The sequence below is a fragment of the Salvia hispanica genome, chromosome 1, assembly GCF_023119035.1.
Source record: "Salvia hispanica cultivar TCC Black 2014 chromosome 1, UniMelb_Shisp_WGS_1.0, whole genome shotgun sequence".
Taxonomy (NCBI): domain Eukaryota; kingdom Viridiplantae; phylum Streptophyta; class Magnoliopsida; order Lamiales; family Lamiaceae; genus Salvia; species Salvia hispanica.
Window position 1 is genome coordinate 23,373,776 of NC_062965.1, and position 14,581 is coordinate 23,388,356.

At 35.4% G+C, this 14,581-nt stretch overlaps 1 protein-coding gene across 6 annotated transcripts; it reads left to right on the forward strand.

The window, feature by feature from the left end:
* The first annotated feature begins 1,648 nt into the window (after positions 1-1,648).
* LOC125200857 (receptor-like protein 9DC3) lies at positions 1,649-11,553 on the forward strand. 6 transcript variants are annotated; one of them, XM_048098661.1, is made up of 9 exons: positions 1,649-2,205; positions 2,383-2,526; positions 2,844-2,915; positions 3,364-3,435; positions 3,651-3,722; positions 4,343-4,414; positions 6,060-6,131; positions 6,740-6,811; positions 10,154-11,553. In XM_048098661.1, exons 1-9 carry the CDS (start codon positions 1,653-1,655, stop codon positions 11,446-11,448), a joined length of 2,424 nt encoding a protein of 807 aa, XP_047954618.1. In that variant the 5' UTR covers positions 1,649-1,652; the 3' UTR covers positions 11,449-11,553. The 6 variants fall into 6 exon arrangements, with proteins under 6 accessions (XP_047954618.1, XP_047954622.1, XP_047954621.1 ...); XM_048098665.1 differs by lacking the exon at positions 6,060-6,131; XM_048098664.1 differs by lacking the exon at positions 4,343-4,414.
* Positions 11,554-14,581: the final 3,028 nt, after the last annotated feature.

Genomic DNA, 14,581 nt, shown 5'->3' on the forward strand with positions numbered 1-14,581 from the left:
AAATGGTGGGTGGTGAAGCGGCGGCGGTGGTCGAAGCGCCGGCCGCCGAGGAGAGCAGGGCACCGGAGGAGGTGGCGGCCAAAGTGGTCGGCGAGGGGCGGCGGCGGCGGTGACGGTGGCGGCGGCAGCGATGGCGATGGCGGTGGCGGTGGCGGTGGCGGTGGCGGTGGAAGCCGGCGGTCGACCTACTATAGCAATGAAGAATCCATTGCTGTAGCCAGAGCCTGGTATGCGGTCACGACCGATTCTATAGTCGGTACGGATCAGACCGACGTTTGCTTTTGGAATCGCGTTCTCGATGTGTACAACGAATTCAAACCAGATGGGAGCGTCGAGCGTACGGCTAGCCAGGTCCGGAAGAAGTTCAGAAGGATTACTAAAGCGTTGAAGAGATTCAGTGGCATATACGAGACCCAACTCCGCCTTGCTGAGAGCGGCCGCACCGAAGCCGACGTACGAGCGTTGTCGTATCAGTTGTTCAATACTGAATCGTGGCCGAAGTTTACCTACTGGGACGAATACCTCGTGCTGCGTGAATGCCCGAAATTCAGAGTCCTCATCGACAAAGATCCTGTCTCTGGGCCGAAGCGGACTAGACTGGGCGTCGCCGGCAACTACAGCAGTAGTAGTGACTCACGCGCCTTCGACCTGAACGATGATGCTTCGGAGGAGGAGCCCCCCTCCAGACTCTCTCGGCGCTCACGTCCGCAGGGCCAGCGTGGTTAAAGAAGGGTTGTTTCTTCCTTCTAATAGTAGTTCTTTAATTTCTCTTGTAGGTGAGGGAATGGCTTGGCTGCCACGTTGCTGTCCGAGACATGGGATCGCTGCCCTGGGCTCGACGGGCTGGTTGGACACGGGCCGTGGTTTGGGCTTCGAAGTGGCTGATCTTCTAGTTATTGGGCTGAGCATAAAAGACTTTGGGCTCAAGAGAAATTAAACATAGCCCAACACTTATACTTTACCATTATGGACTTGATTGCTTATTTGGACTTCAATTCTTTTGTACTAAACGAAATTTGAAAATCTTCTTGATCGAACGTATGCGTTCAATGTCTCTTTAATTGTTTTAACGTTTGTTCGATATACTTTTTTTTTCTAGCCATTCAACGCCCTTTTGAGAATAGCTAAGATGTCAAAAAGTCGGGGTGTTACACCAAATGGCAGATGGGACGGGGAAGTACTAGTATATAGGAATATAAAAGATAAATTAGGTGACAAATCTCAGCCCACTAGTATGATTCTTCTGTCTTTCTCTTTTCTTCAAAATAATTGATTCTGATAAAGAAAAATTGCACACATTATCTTCTTCCTTTTGCTGCATCTTATCACTTTTCTTTACCACCTATCTCCTTTCTATCCATTTTGATTTGGCTGTCTTAATAGTGTACACATATTTTCCCTTTACTCATTTTCCTTTATTTTTCCACCTTTAGCTTTTTTATTTTTTTCCACTTTTGATATGACTAGATAATGGTGCAGACACATTTTCCACAACTTTTTCACCTTTAGCTTCTTTAACAATTTGATTTGCTGGATAATTATCTGATTTCACACTATGTAGTTAACTTGACTTGGAAAAGATTTTTTTAACTTTGAATATAAAGAGTTTTCTTCTTAGCACATAATTGTAATTAGCAATCTGCATCGACAACATGGAGAGAGTTTCCCCATTTTTCCTACTTTTCATACTCATATTGTTTCCTTGTCTTAGCCATGCTACTTCTCATCAAATCAATACTGATGAGTCTGCACTTCTTGCTTTCAAACCCCTCGTCTCTTCAGATCCTAACAATATTTTGAAAAGAAATTGGACTTTGGGGACCTCTGTTTGTACATGGTTAGGAGTTACTTGTGATTCGTGTTATAATAGGGTGACTCATTTAAATCTCTCGCGTATGGGACTCAATGGGAGCATTCCACCAGAAATCGGAAATCTTTCTTTTCTTGTTTCTCTAAATTTAAGTGGAAACTCTCTTCATGGTCACTTGCCAAAGGACATCTGCAGATATAGCAACCTTCCAAGTCTTAAAGAACTTCAGCTATCCATCAACAAATTGGAGGGAGAGATACCGGTGAGTTTGGGTGAATGTCCACAACTTGAGATTCTTGACTTGTCATACAACAACTTTGGTGGACATGTACCTACACAAATTGGAAATATCACACACCTTAAGGAATTATGGCTTAATTGGAACAATCTAAGAGGTATGGTCTTATATCTACACTGAAATTTAACAAATTTTCAGCATATTCTTGATTATCAACTTATTATTTTTATTCCAAAGAGAATCAGTGATGGTTCCCCATCTTCCCCTTGTTGACTCGAATCTCAGACCTATTGGTTAGAGGGAACTTGACTATGGTGACTTTATAATTCTTCAGGTACTATTCCTAAAGAGTTTGGTGCTCTTAATAAATTAGAGATGATGTGGTTGGATGATAACAAACTTAGTGGATCAATTCCAAGAGAAGTGTGGAACTTGACCGCTCTGCTTGAGTTACGAATCAAGAATAATTCTTTAAGTGGTATGATTTATTATTCTCTATAGCCACAACTTTAGTAACATCATGTTGTACTCAAGCTCATGACCTAACGAAAATCACATGTTAAAAGATGTTGTTGAAAGACACAACTAACAAACATAAATATTGAATTTGTTTATCTTTCTAATGGCTGTTAGCATTGATCATAACCACAGTTTGAATTAGATAATACTTTTATAAAGGAAAGCAATGGACATTCTTCATATATGTGATGGTCATATGCTATGCATGTGCAGTTTTTAGAAAAAAAGAAATATGATTTATATTTTTATTTAATATTTTCAATAAATTGTTTGAAGGTCCAATACCATCCACCATTGGAAATCTATCAAATATGGAGTCCCTAGATCTCTCTTTCAACGCATTAAATGGTAAGATCCCATCCTACATATATATGCACCATGAGATCTCTATGTGTCTGCACTTGATTTATTTATTTATTTAGAAATATAGAAATCACAAGCCCTAAAGATATTTAATTATGTGGCTGTACTTGATTTAAGCAAGCTGGACCCATATTTAGCTACTCGGGATATAAACATCTAATGCTAAAGCAAACATTTCTTGCAAATTATAATTGATTTATATCATTCTCTATCTAAAATTATATTTAGAAAAACTTTTTACGAACATCTTTTACCAACTTATGCAATCCACAATTGAGAATCTATATTTACGAGTTATGGCTTTGTCCCATCAAATTAAACGGTGAGCTTATATCCACAATATATTAGTTCACAACATGATATGCATGTGCAATTTAAGATGTAGATAAATGTGGTTTATAATCTTCTCATCTTTCAAATAAATTGTTTTAAGGTCGCATACCATCCACCATTGGAAATCTATCAAATCTGCGTTACATATGGCTCAAGTCCAACAAGTTAAATGGTGAGCTTTCGCTAGTAATTCGCAACTTGACATATCTCTTTTTAAATTTCTTATTCTTTCTAATGGCAATTAGCAATGTTCATAACCATAGTTAAAATTAAATTATACTTTTGGAGAATATGCAATGAATTCCTCGTAGATGTATGCTGGTTCATTTTTAGGAGTATAGAAATTATGTCTATATCCTTATTTATCTTTCAATGAATTGTTTGAAGGTCTAATACCATCCACCATTGGATATCTATCAAATATACAGAACTTAGATCTCTCTTTCAACAAATTAAATGGTAAGATCCCATCCTCCAAATTAAATGGTCTTTTTCGCCCCCTAAACGTTGTCGCGATGACTTTGATTTCTTAGCTCGATTCGCAAACATTGTGTGAATTTCAAGTTATTCTGACAAAGGAAGTTTTCAACCCATTTTTGGCGTCGACTACGTTTACTGCTGGAAGTGCATTACATCTAATTCCGATAACAAACATTTTCTTACCATAAGTAAAATTACTTGCATTGCATTTTGTTAAGTTTCAAGTTATTGAATGACCGTAAAATATACTACTCCCTTTGTTCCATAATAGTGGAGGCATTTATTTTCCGTACGGAATTTAAGAAAAATCGTGTTAAGTGGTAGGGTAAATAAAAGAAGAATAATGTAGAAAATGAAAAAGGTAAAGAGACAAAGAAAGGATAAAGTAAAATAGAATAAAGTAAGTGAGTAAAAATGTTTTGACTTTTTACTAAAAATGGAAATGACTCTACTACTATGGAACGTACCGAAATGGTAAAATGACTCAACTACTATGAAACGGAGGGAGTATTATATTACAAGATGATATGCATGCGCAATTTTAGATATAAAGTAATTTGTTATATATCCTTCTTATCTTTCAAATAAATTTTTTGAAGGTTTCATACCATTTACCGTTGGAAATCTATCAAATCTGCGTTACTTATGGCTTAATTCCAACAAATTAAATGGTAAGCATTCTCATGCAATATACTACCTCCGCCTAGCTAGCCTAAGTGACACGTATTCCTTTTTGAGATATTGCAACTTAAGTGAGACGTTTTCTTCTGGGCATTAGTTAACTCCTCTCTCTCTCTTACTTTATGCTCTTACCTCTCCTACTTTATTCATTTTTTTTACTTTTTTTCTCTCTTTCTGTTTACTTTATTCTCTCTTGCTATTTTTTACTTATTCGCTTTCTTATTTCACCATTACAATTTGATTCACTAAACACTACTATCAAAATTCTTGTGTGCCAAAATATAAATATACCCCCTCCATCCCATGTTACTTGAGTCATTTCTTTTTTGCTCTCATTGTAGAACAATGATAAAAAAAATAGTTAAAGTGGGAAGAGAGTAAAATAAGAAATAGAATAATGTAGAAGAGAATCTTCCCGTTCATTTTTTCTCTCTTACTTTACACTCTTGCCACTTTAACTATTCATTATAATTTTTCTAAAACTAGTATGAAAAAAAGTGACTCAAGCAACGTGGAACATAGGGAGTATCACTTAGACTAGGATGAAGGGTGTACTCCATTCGTCCCATAAAAATATGTGTAATTTCTAATTTCCGTCGTCCCATAAAAATATGGCATTTCTATTTATAGAATGTTGTCGCTAACTCATTACCCATATACATCAATTTATTTACAATTTATACCACTATGCCCATCATTACACACTAATAATAATGAGGGTTTCACTATCCACTATTTTAAGTACCATTCTCATTCTCTCTCTTATTTTACTAATTGTGTATTAATTTCATGTTATTTCAAATGCATATATTTTTTAGAACGGAGAGTCGTATTAATTAGCATAATCAACTATCCTTTGATGATTTTATTATTCGATCTAATGGATGTTAGCAATGATCGTAACCACAGTTTGAATTAAATAATACTCCACTTTTAATAAAGAATGCAATGCATTCCATATAGATGAGCTAGTAGGCCTATAAATTCGGGTATCCGCGGGTACTCAAACCCGAAAATTCGGGTATCCGAACTCGAAATCTTAAAAATATCATACCCAATACCCTAGCCGAATGTAAATTCGGGTACCCTAATACCCGATGCGGAATTGGGTACCCATAAACCCGAAGTTATTATATTTCAAATTTATTTCTTTATATAAATTATATTGTGATGAGAATAGAAATTATTAAAAATAACACCATACTACTATAAAATAGACATTAATCACACTATTTAATTTTAAAATAATTTTTTTAGCATAAATTGAAACATAAAAGAGATTAAAATAATTTTAAGACATTAAATGAACATGTAAATGAAATGGAGAAAGCATAATTATATACTATTTTCAAAAGATAACAAGTAAGAACCTAAATATTTATCACAAATACATAATTAATCGGGTTTAATTGGGTATTAGTCGGGTACCCTAAACCCGAAAAACCCTAACTTTAACTACCCGAACCCATAATTTCGTGTTTCGGGTACCCAAAACCTGTCGGGTATTGGGTCGGGATCGGGTATACCTGAAACCCGCGGATTAAATTTGCAGGCCTATGTGCTGGTCATATGCTATGCATTTTTAGAAGCAAAGAAATTTGATTATATCTTTATTTTTAACTAAATTGTTTCAAGGTCCAATACCATCCACCATTGGAAATCTATCAAATATGGAGTCCCTAGATCTCTCTTTCAACGTATTAAATGGTAAGATCTTATCCTCCATGTATATGCAACATGAGATCTTTATAATTGGGCTATTAACATCTAATTCCAATAACAGACATTTTTTTACCATAAGTAAAATTAAATGAATGTGCATTTTGTTAAGTTTCAAGATATTGAATGAGCACATAAGATGTTTTCATTTATTTGGTTTCTTAGTTTCAAGCATCTTAGGTATAGACTAAATCCCCTATCTTTTTTGTTATGAAAAAATATTCCCTCATGACTTGGTAAAAGTTTACTAAATCTGAAATCTTCTGCTAACTTGACATTTGTGTTGCTTTGGGATTGGGATCTTTCAACACTCCCCTTCCCTTCAAGTATAATTAAAATAATTAATAAGTATAACTGATTTATATCATTCTCTATCTAAAATTGTCTTTAGAAAAACTTTTCCCAACATCTTGTACCGACTTATACCATCCACAATTGAGAATCTATACTTATGAGTTAGGGCTTTTTCCCATCAAATGAAACGGTGAGCTTTTATCTACAATAAATTAGTTGACAAGATGATATGCATTTGCAATTTTAGATGTTAACAAATTTGATTTTATATCCTTCTTATCTTTCAAATAAAATATTTGAAGGTCCCATACCATCTACCATCGGAAATCTATCAAATCTCCGTTACATATGGCTCGGCTCCAACAAGTTAAATGGTGAGCTTTCACAATATCTAAAATATTACTCCCCCTTATCCCCAAAATTTGATTTTCGGGATGAAACGAGTATTAATGTAAAATTAGTATAAGCTATTAAGAGAAATTCTTTCAAAAGTCATGTTAGTGGATAGTGGAAACACATCATTAATAACATCATGTGTGGTAAAAATATTCCAAAAAATAGAAAGTGAATTGATTTTGTGAAAACGAACCAAATGACAAAAAGGAGACTATTTATTTAGGAGGGAGCATGTCACTGCTAGAACAGTTTGTTATACTCCATCTGTCAGTAGATAAATATTTCATTTTTACTAGCTCGAGTTTTAAGAAATTGTTTGACTTCGAAAATAAAATTGGTAGAAAAAGTTAGTGGAATATGGGTCTTACTTTTATACTCCCTTCGTCCCACAATAAGAGTTACATTTTACCATTTTGGTCTGTCCTACAATAAGAGTCGCATTTCATATTTACAATAAATGGTAAGTAGGACCCAAATTTCACTAACTCACTTCACTCACATTCTATTATAAAATCAATGTAAAAAAAGTGGACCTCATATTCCACTAACTTTTTATAATCCACTATTCTTTACAATTCTTAAAACTCGTGCACACACCAAATGTGACTCCTATTGTAGGACGGATGAAGTACTATATAGGTTTTATAATAAAATGTGAGTGAAGTGAGTTAATTGAATAAGAGCTTTACTAGTCTAACATAGTAAAAGTAAAATAGAAAATTATCTATAACAACCCGCCCTCCTAGGGTACAATAAATGCGGCGACTGCTACCAAAACAGACTCAAAGAATTCGATATAGGCTAGGGTTTTTATTTAAAGAGTTTTGGCCAAGAATTTAATGGAACTATCAGAGCATTTAAAACAACAACTTAACCTAGAAGCTTCAATAAGAAAAAGAAAGGTATCATAAATTACGATCGAGAATCTCAAGAGTACGACATAGTTTCCAAGGTAAAAACCACAAGATAGTCTGAGGCCTCTAAACCGAAAGGAGAGTGCAAAATATTCGAAATAAACATAAGTGTATCAAAAACTCAGCGGAAAACGACCAAGAGAAAGAGTAGTTGTGTATGAAGACACAACTACGCTCGAAGTTCAAAACAACCATCTTAATTAATTATCATGCTCAACACCCGCCACCGCTCGTCATCGTTCAACCTGCACATAAGGAAAACACATGCAGGGCTGAGTATTTAATACTCAGTGAGCTCATTGCCAAAGCATTTTATAAGTTATGCCACCCTTACCAAGTGAACTCGAGTTTTAAGCAATGAAAAGAGAAATATCACGAGTATCACAAAATATATTTTCCATAGACTGGCCAGTCAAAATAACTCCCCATTTTTCCTCAACAATTCAAAAGTCACAATCATTCCATTGTGCGACGAAAGTGTGGCCATACTTTTCGCCCACGAGACCGGCCGACTAGCAAGGACGGCTCCCGATCCCCTCGTGTACACAGCCTGGTAGGGTTTGCGGCCCGTACTCAGACCCGAATTCGTATAAACATATCCATAGCCCGATAGCCCAATGGAGCGAACTCACAAGCTAGGCATCAGGCGCACAGTATCACAATAAAATAAAACAGACATAGGCATGGCATAACAGTTAAACCACCCTTATTTCTCCACATTCATAAATTTGCACATAAAAGAGTTTAAGAGTAAAGCCCACCTCGACTACTTAGGTTTCAAGTATGTTCTTTCCTTTGTTATCCTGCTTCGCAACCGAGGTTTCACCTTTTTAATCACATAGGCACATATCACAAATCAGATTCAATACATACTCCTAACTCATGCATGCCTCTACATTTTACCTTTTCCCATCGATTTATCTTATGATTACCAAACAAGGATTATGTTCATGATGCGACTTTCATTCGCATCTCAACTCTAAATCTAATATCAACATGTGTCATACAAGAGTATTTAGCCATCAAACACACTCCACACAAACACAACACACACACGCGCGCGCGCACACACACACACACACCACGCACACACACACGCACACATGCATACATATTTCCAAATCCCTTTTTATCCCACTTTCACTCAAACAAGATGCATGGGGGTTCAAAAATACCGATTAATCGGTTAGAAAGAAGAGGAATCGAGTAGAAAGAAGAAGATAATTATAAGAATACCTTTTTGAGAAAAACGAACGGTAGAAACGAAGTAAAGACTTGGTTCTTCAAAAATCTTGAGGCTCAAACTCAAATTCTTCTCAAAGGATGGAGGATTAATGGAGTAAAGTAGAAGAAAATTGAGAGAGAAGGAAAAGAGGGAGGGGGCGTGTAGTATGGTGAGGGGCGAAATTATGGGGGCTAGGTTTAGGGGTTTCTCTTATTTATAGAGCTCAAAAAGATCTTTAGAATATTTGGTAAGATTTTATTCTCCACAATTAAATAAATAAATATTGTGAAGTAGGGAAGAAGAATTAACAAAAATAGATCCTAGGGCAAAATCCTCTAGGTTTCGAAAATTAGGCTCTTAATTAGCCAAGATTTCGTTTTGAATATTTTACGGAGCAGAATAAAATATCGCGAAGCAAAATAAAAATAAGAATTCTCCCAACTTGGGATTGAAATAGGCGTCCCCTATGCCTTTTTAAATAAGGCATGGATTTTGAATATTAACTAAAATAAGATATGGCAAGATCTCTTGAGGTATGGAAAGATTTAGTAGAATATTTAAATTCTAGGTATGGAAGGAAATCAAATAAGGGGCTAACTAAAATAAAATAAATTTTTTCCTTCCCACAATAGGTGATTTTTCGAAAATCACCAAGAAACAAAGGGGGGGCGATTTTTCTCTCTTTAAAATAAGGAATAATTGGGTCTTGGATTTAATTTGGATAAATATCCCAAGAATTAAATTAAATCCGGAAAAATAGAATTTCTTCTTAAAAAATCAAGGGGTCGAAAATGGCTAGTATTTATGGAAATTTTCTCTATTATTCACACTCACCCATAAACAAATATTTCATCTCATAAATTAATAAATCACATGCCACATCATATAATAAACAAGTTTGACTTTTCAAACTTCCAACGCAAACCCTAGACTCGACTCGGCCATAGCATCTCATGCAATAAATGCATTCATAAACTAATTCGCGTCCCCACGTCATCAATAATAAGTTTTTAGGACTCTAGAATTAGGGTTCGGAAATTCGAGATGTTATATTATCAATTTTCACTATTTATATGTTACTGCAATGCATTATTTTATGACAACGATAGATGATATGTTGTTTTAATTTAATTCTATATATATCAATGTTGAAACTTAACGTGCACAAAATAATCTTGAAGGTTCGATACCATCCACCTTTGTGAATCAATCAAAGCTGTTGCAGTTAGAACTCAACGCCAACAACTTAAGTGGAGAGATTCCTCCATCCATTTGCAACTTGAGATTCCTAATGGTCCTCTTTTTATCATACAATAATTTGGAAGGATCATTTCCATATTGTCTTGGAAACTTAAGCGCTTCACTAGTAATTCTCCATTTGAATGCAAATAAACTTAGTGGCCCCATTCCATCTACATTCACAAAAGGTTGCAGTCTTCAGTCAATCAATCTAAATGGAAACAAATTGGAAGGAATACTACCCCACACCCTAGTCAACTGCAAAGACGTTCTGGGGATTGACATTGGTGATAATAAAATACGAGATGTGTTTCCCTTTTGGATGGAAACACTCCCTCAACTTCGCGTCCTCGTCCTGAGGTCAAATAAGTTCAATGGTGCAATGTCGTTGGTGGCTTCAAACTCAAACACAGAGCGGCCATTTCCAAAGTTGCAAGTATTGGATATATCACATAATGCATTTGTTGGCATTTTACCTGATAGATATATCAACAAATTTCAAGGTATGATAGATGCAAAAGAAAACCAGACTGATGATGAAACAAAAAGATATCTATCTTATTTAGAGTTGAAACTCACATTGAAAGGATTGGATCAGTTAATGAAGCGACTGCTAGATACCTTTACAACCCTCGACGTATCTTCCAACAGATTCTCAGGGGGCATTCCATCTTCTCTAGGGAATCTTAACTCCCTTAGATACTTGAATTTGTCTCACAATACCCTCAATGGACATATACCGCCATCTCTAGGAAGTATGAGTTTGCTCGAGTCTTTGGACTTGTCTTCAAACAAAATGGATGGAAAAATTCCAGGTGAATTGGCAAAGTTGACATTTCTTGCAAAGTTAAACCTTTCAATAAATAGCCTTGAGGGCCAAATACCACAAGTTGGCCAACTTTCCACATTTGATAATGAGTCATATGTGGGAAATGCAGGCTTGTGTGGATTACCATTGACGAGAAAATGTGAGGGGAGTGATGGAAAACCATCACCGCCTCACGTGGAAGTGGAATCGGATAGGGAGATCGAGTGGGGTTATGTGTTTGTTGCTGCTGGATATGTTTTTGGCATAGGAATCTTTTCGTGGTTGCTTTTATTATGCCCAAGTTTCAGGTATAAATACTTTGAGAAAGTTGATGATGTTTTTGAGAAGATATTTGAGTGTTTCCAGCGCCCTAAAAAAAGAGATAGAGGCAGAAGAGTTGTGAGGAATCAGGCTAGAAGACAGCAGTGAGGACAAGGCTATATTGTTTTAGTTATCCAATATATTAATGTTTCGTGTATCAGTGATATGTCAATTCATATTTAACGAGTAAGTATACCTCAACTATTATTTTCAGATTCCAAATGTCTCAGAGTTTAAATTCACCGTGATGCGGCCTATAAAATCTCACCTAATGTACATGTGTTTTGGAGTAGGTATGTAAAACTCAATGAAAAATAACTTGTAAAGTGAAGTAAAATCAGTTATTTTTGAATTATAAACAACCCAAATTGAAAAGCTATAAATTTTTCGAAATATTCACAAGATGAATTATTCACATTTTAATCGTGTATTTAATGACTGTGTTTCACATCATATTAATTAATGATAGCTGAGCTCCACATATCTGTGACACATAACTCATCACTGACTCTTGTTGAAGAATTCCAAGTCAAGTCAATGGCAAGCTGGCCCATTAACTTTCATTTTCAGTTGGTTTACTGATGCATGACAAAGGCTTCAATTGAATTTATTGGCAAAAAATGTATTAATTAAGCCAAGCCAACTCGAATCGTTGGACTTGTCAACAAACAAACTGGATGGAGAAATTCCAAGTGAATTGACAAGTTTGACATTTCTTGTGAAATTAAACCTTTCAATGAACAATCTTGTTGGGGCAAATATCACGATCCGATCAGTTCTCCACATTTGAGAATGATTCATATATGGGAAACTTGGGATTATGTGGACTTCCGTTGACGAGAAAATGCAAAGAGGATGAAGGGATATCGATGCAGCCTGGAGAAGAAGAGGGTGATGAATATGAATTCATAGATGGATTTGATTGGAGATGTGTTGTGATAGGATATGGAAGTGGATTCACAATTGGAATTGGAATTGATACCTATAATAAAGTTTGCTACTTCTCTCGTTTTGCTTGGTATCTATAATAAAGTTTGTGAAGTATCAAGCTACAATGCGCTCCATTTTGATTCATTAACAAAAATTAGTCAGCCTTTCTTTTGTAGTTTGTTTCTTTAACGAGATGGATTTCATTTTCTACTATTTTTTTCTGTATCATTAGATTCTTCGATCAGCTCCTACCTCTCTGCTTCAATTGTTCTAGAAGCTTTGTGATTTCAGTTAATTTTGAGGAAGCGCTGAATTGCGAATAAACCCTAATTTCTCACTTAGCTCAATTATGGCTTTTGAGCATGGGAATGTGATAGGATAAACGGCGTCCGTAGATCGGCGATCGATAAATGTCTGTAGCGGGCGAGTGCCGTCAAGCACGACGGTTTCTCTCTTTGGAGAAAAGAATGAACGAATATTGATATTCTTATTGATTAATGTTATGGAATACTCCACACATATTTATAATACGTAGGGATACAAGAATATCCTAAAACAAATCTAATAATATCTAATAATATCTAATCAAATATGAGAAATATAAGGTAAATCAAAACTAACTAATTAATAAATGTATGCTCGTATCAGAATGGGACCTTGAAGTGTTTCGATTAGTGTTTTATGTGTTAATTTACTAATATGTGTGATATTTGTGTGCTAATTTTGATAATTTATGCTCTTGGAGTTCGTGCGTGTTAGTGGCTAATGATGTGTTTGATTGCTTCCCAGTTGACTTGACATAGAAAATACTTACTCCCTCCGTCTAAAAAAAATAGACTCATTTTGCCATTTTGGGACGTCCACAAAAAGTAGTTTCATTTCTAAAAATAGAAAGTTTATCTCTCATACTTTTCCCACTTTTTCTTTACTCTCTCATACTTTACTCACTTTTTCTCCCCATCTCTCTTACTTTACCTACTTTTTCTCCTCCTCTCTCTTACTTTACCAATTCTACACTAAAACCCGTGTCATACACAAAGTGATCTATTTTTTTTGGACGGAGGGAGTATTATTTTAGATTTAAATATAAATCACTTCTTCTTGGAATTGAAATTGCAACCTTAAAATTGCCAGTATTTTTCTTCTTAGCACATTATTACAATTAGCACTATGAAAAATTTACACTTTGAAATTGACTTGACTTTGAAAAAATGTAATTGGAGAAGCTTTCAGTCATATTTATTGGAATATATTATTTTGATTTTGAATAAAAGGGAATCTCCTAGGCTTCTTGTTTGAACACATCACTTCAATTAGCATTTAGCAGTCGGCATTTGCAATTAGAATTTGAATTGGTTAATTTTGTTCTCTTTTCTCTTAGTTTTTCCATATATTTGTTATCGTAAGGCTATGGGAGCTTGTGCGTCTTCTCTTTTTCACGAGGGAGAATGAAGTAAGAGAGAAAAGGATGGTAAAATATGACGGAGAATAAATTTAAGTGTATGTCAGAAAAATAAAATGACTTCACTATCTTTGGATAGTCCTGAAGAATACGACTAAACTATCTTGGACCAGAAGGAGTATTTCCTTTGCAAGTGCAAGCTGACCAATTTTCCACTTCCCTAACCCATCAAAGACCAAGCTTCCTCATTTTCTAGTGGGGCAACAAAAGTTTGGTAATTTTAAACTTGCAGTTGGCTTGACTTGGAAAAGATTATTTTAAATTTAAATATAAATCACTTCTTCTTGGATTTGAAATTGCAACATTAAAATTGCCAGTATTTTTCTTCTTAGCACATTATTACAATTAGCACTGCGAAAATTTTACACTTTGAAATTGACTTAGACTTTGAAAAAATGTAACTGGAGAAGCTTTCAGTCATATTTATTGGAATATACTATTATTTTGATTTTGAATAAAAGGGCATCTCCTAGGCTGCTTCTTGATCGCACACATCACTACAATTTCAATATGGAGAGAGTTAATTCCCCATTTTTCATACTTTCCCTACTCCTATTGTGTTCTTGTCTTAGCTTTGCTACTACTCATCAAATCAATACCGATGATGAGTCTGCACTTCTTGCCTTTAAATCCCTCATCACTTCTGATCCTCACAAGATTTTGAAAAACAATTGGACCGCCGGAACCTCTATTTGTACATGGAAAGGAGTTACTTGTGATTCATCTAATAGTAGAGTGACTCATTTACATCTCAACTATAAGAGACTCAAAGGTTGCATCACACCAGAAATTGGAAATCTTTCTTTTCTCGTTTCGCTAGATTTGAGCGAGAACTATTTCCATGGTACC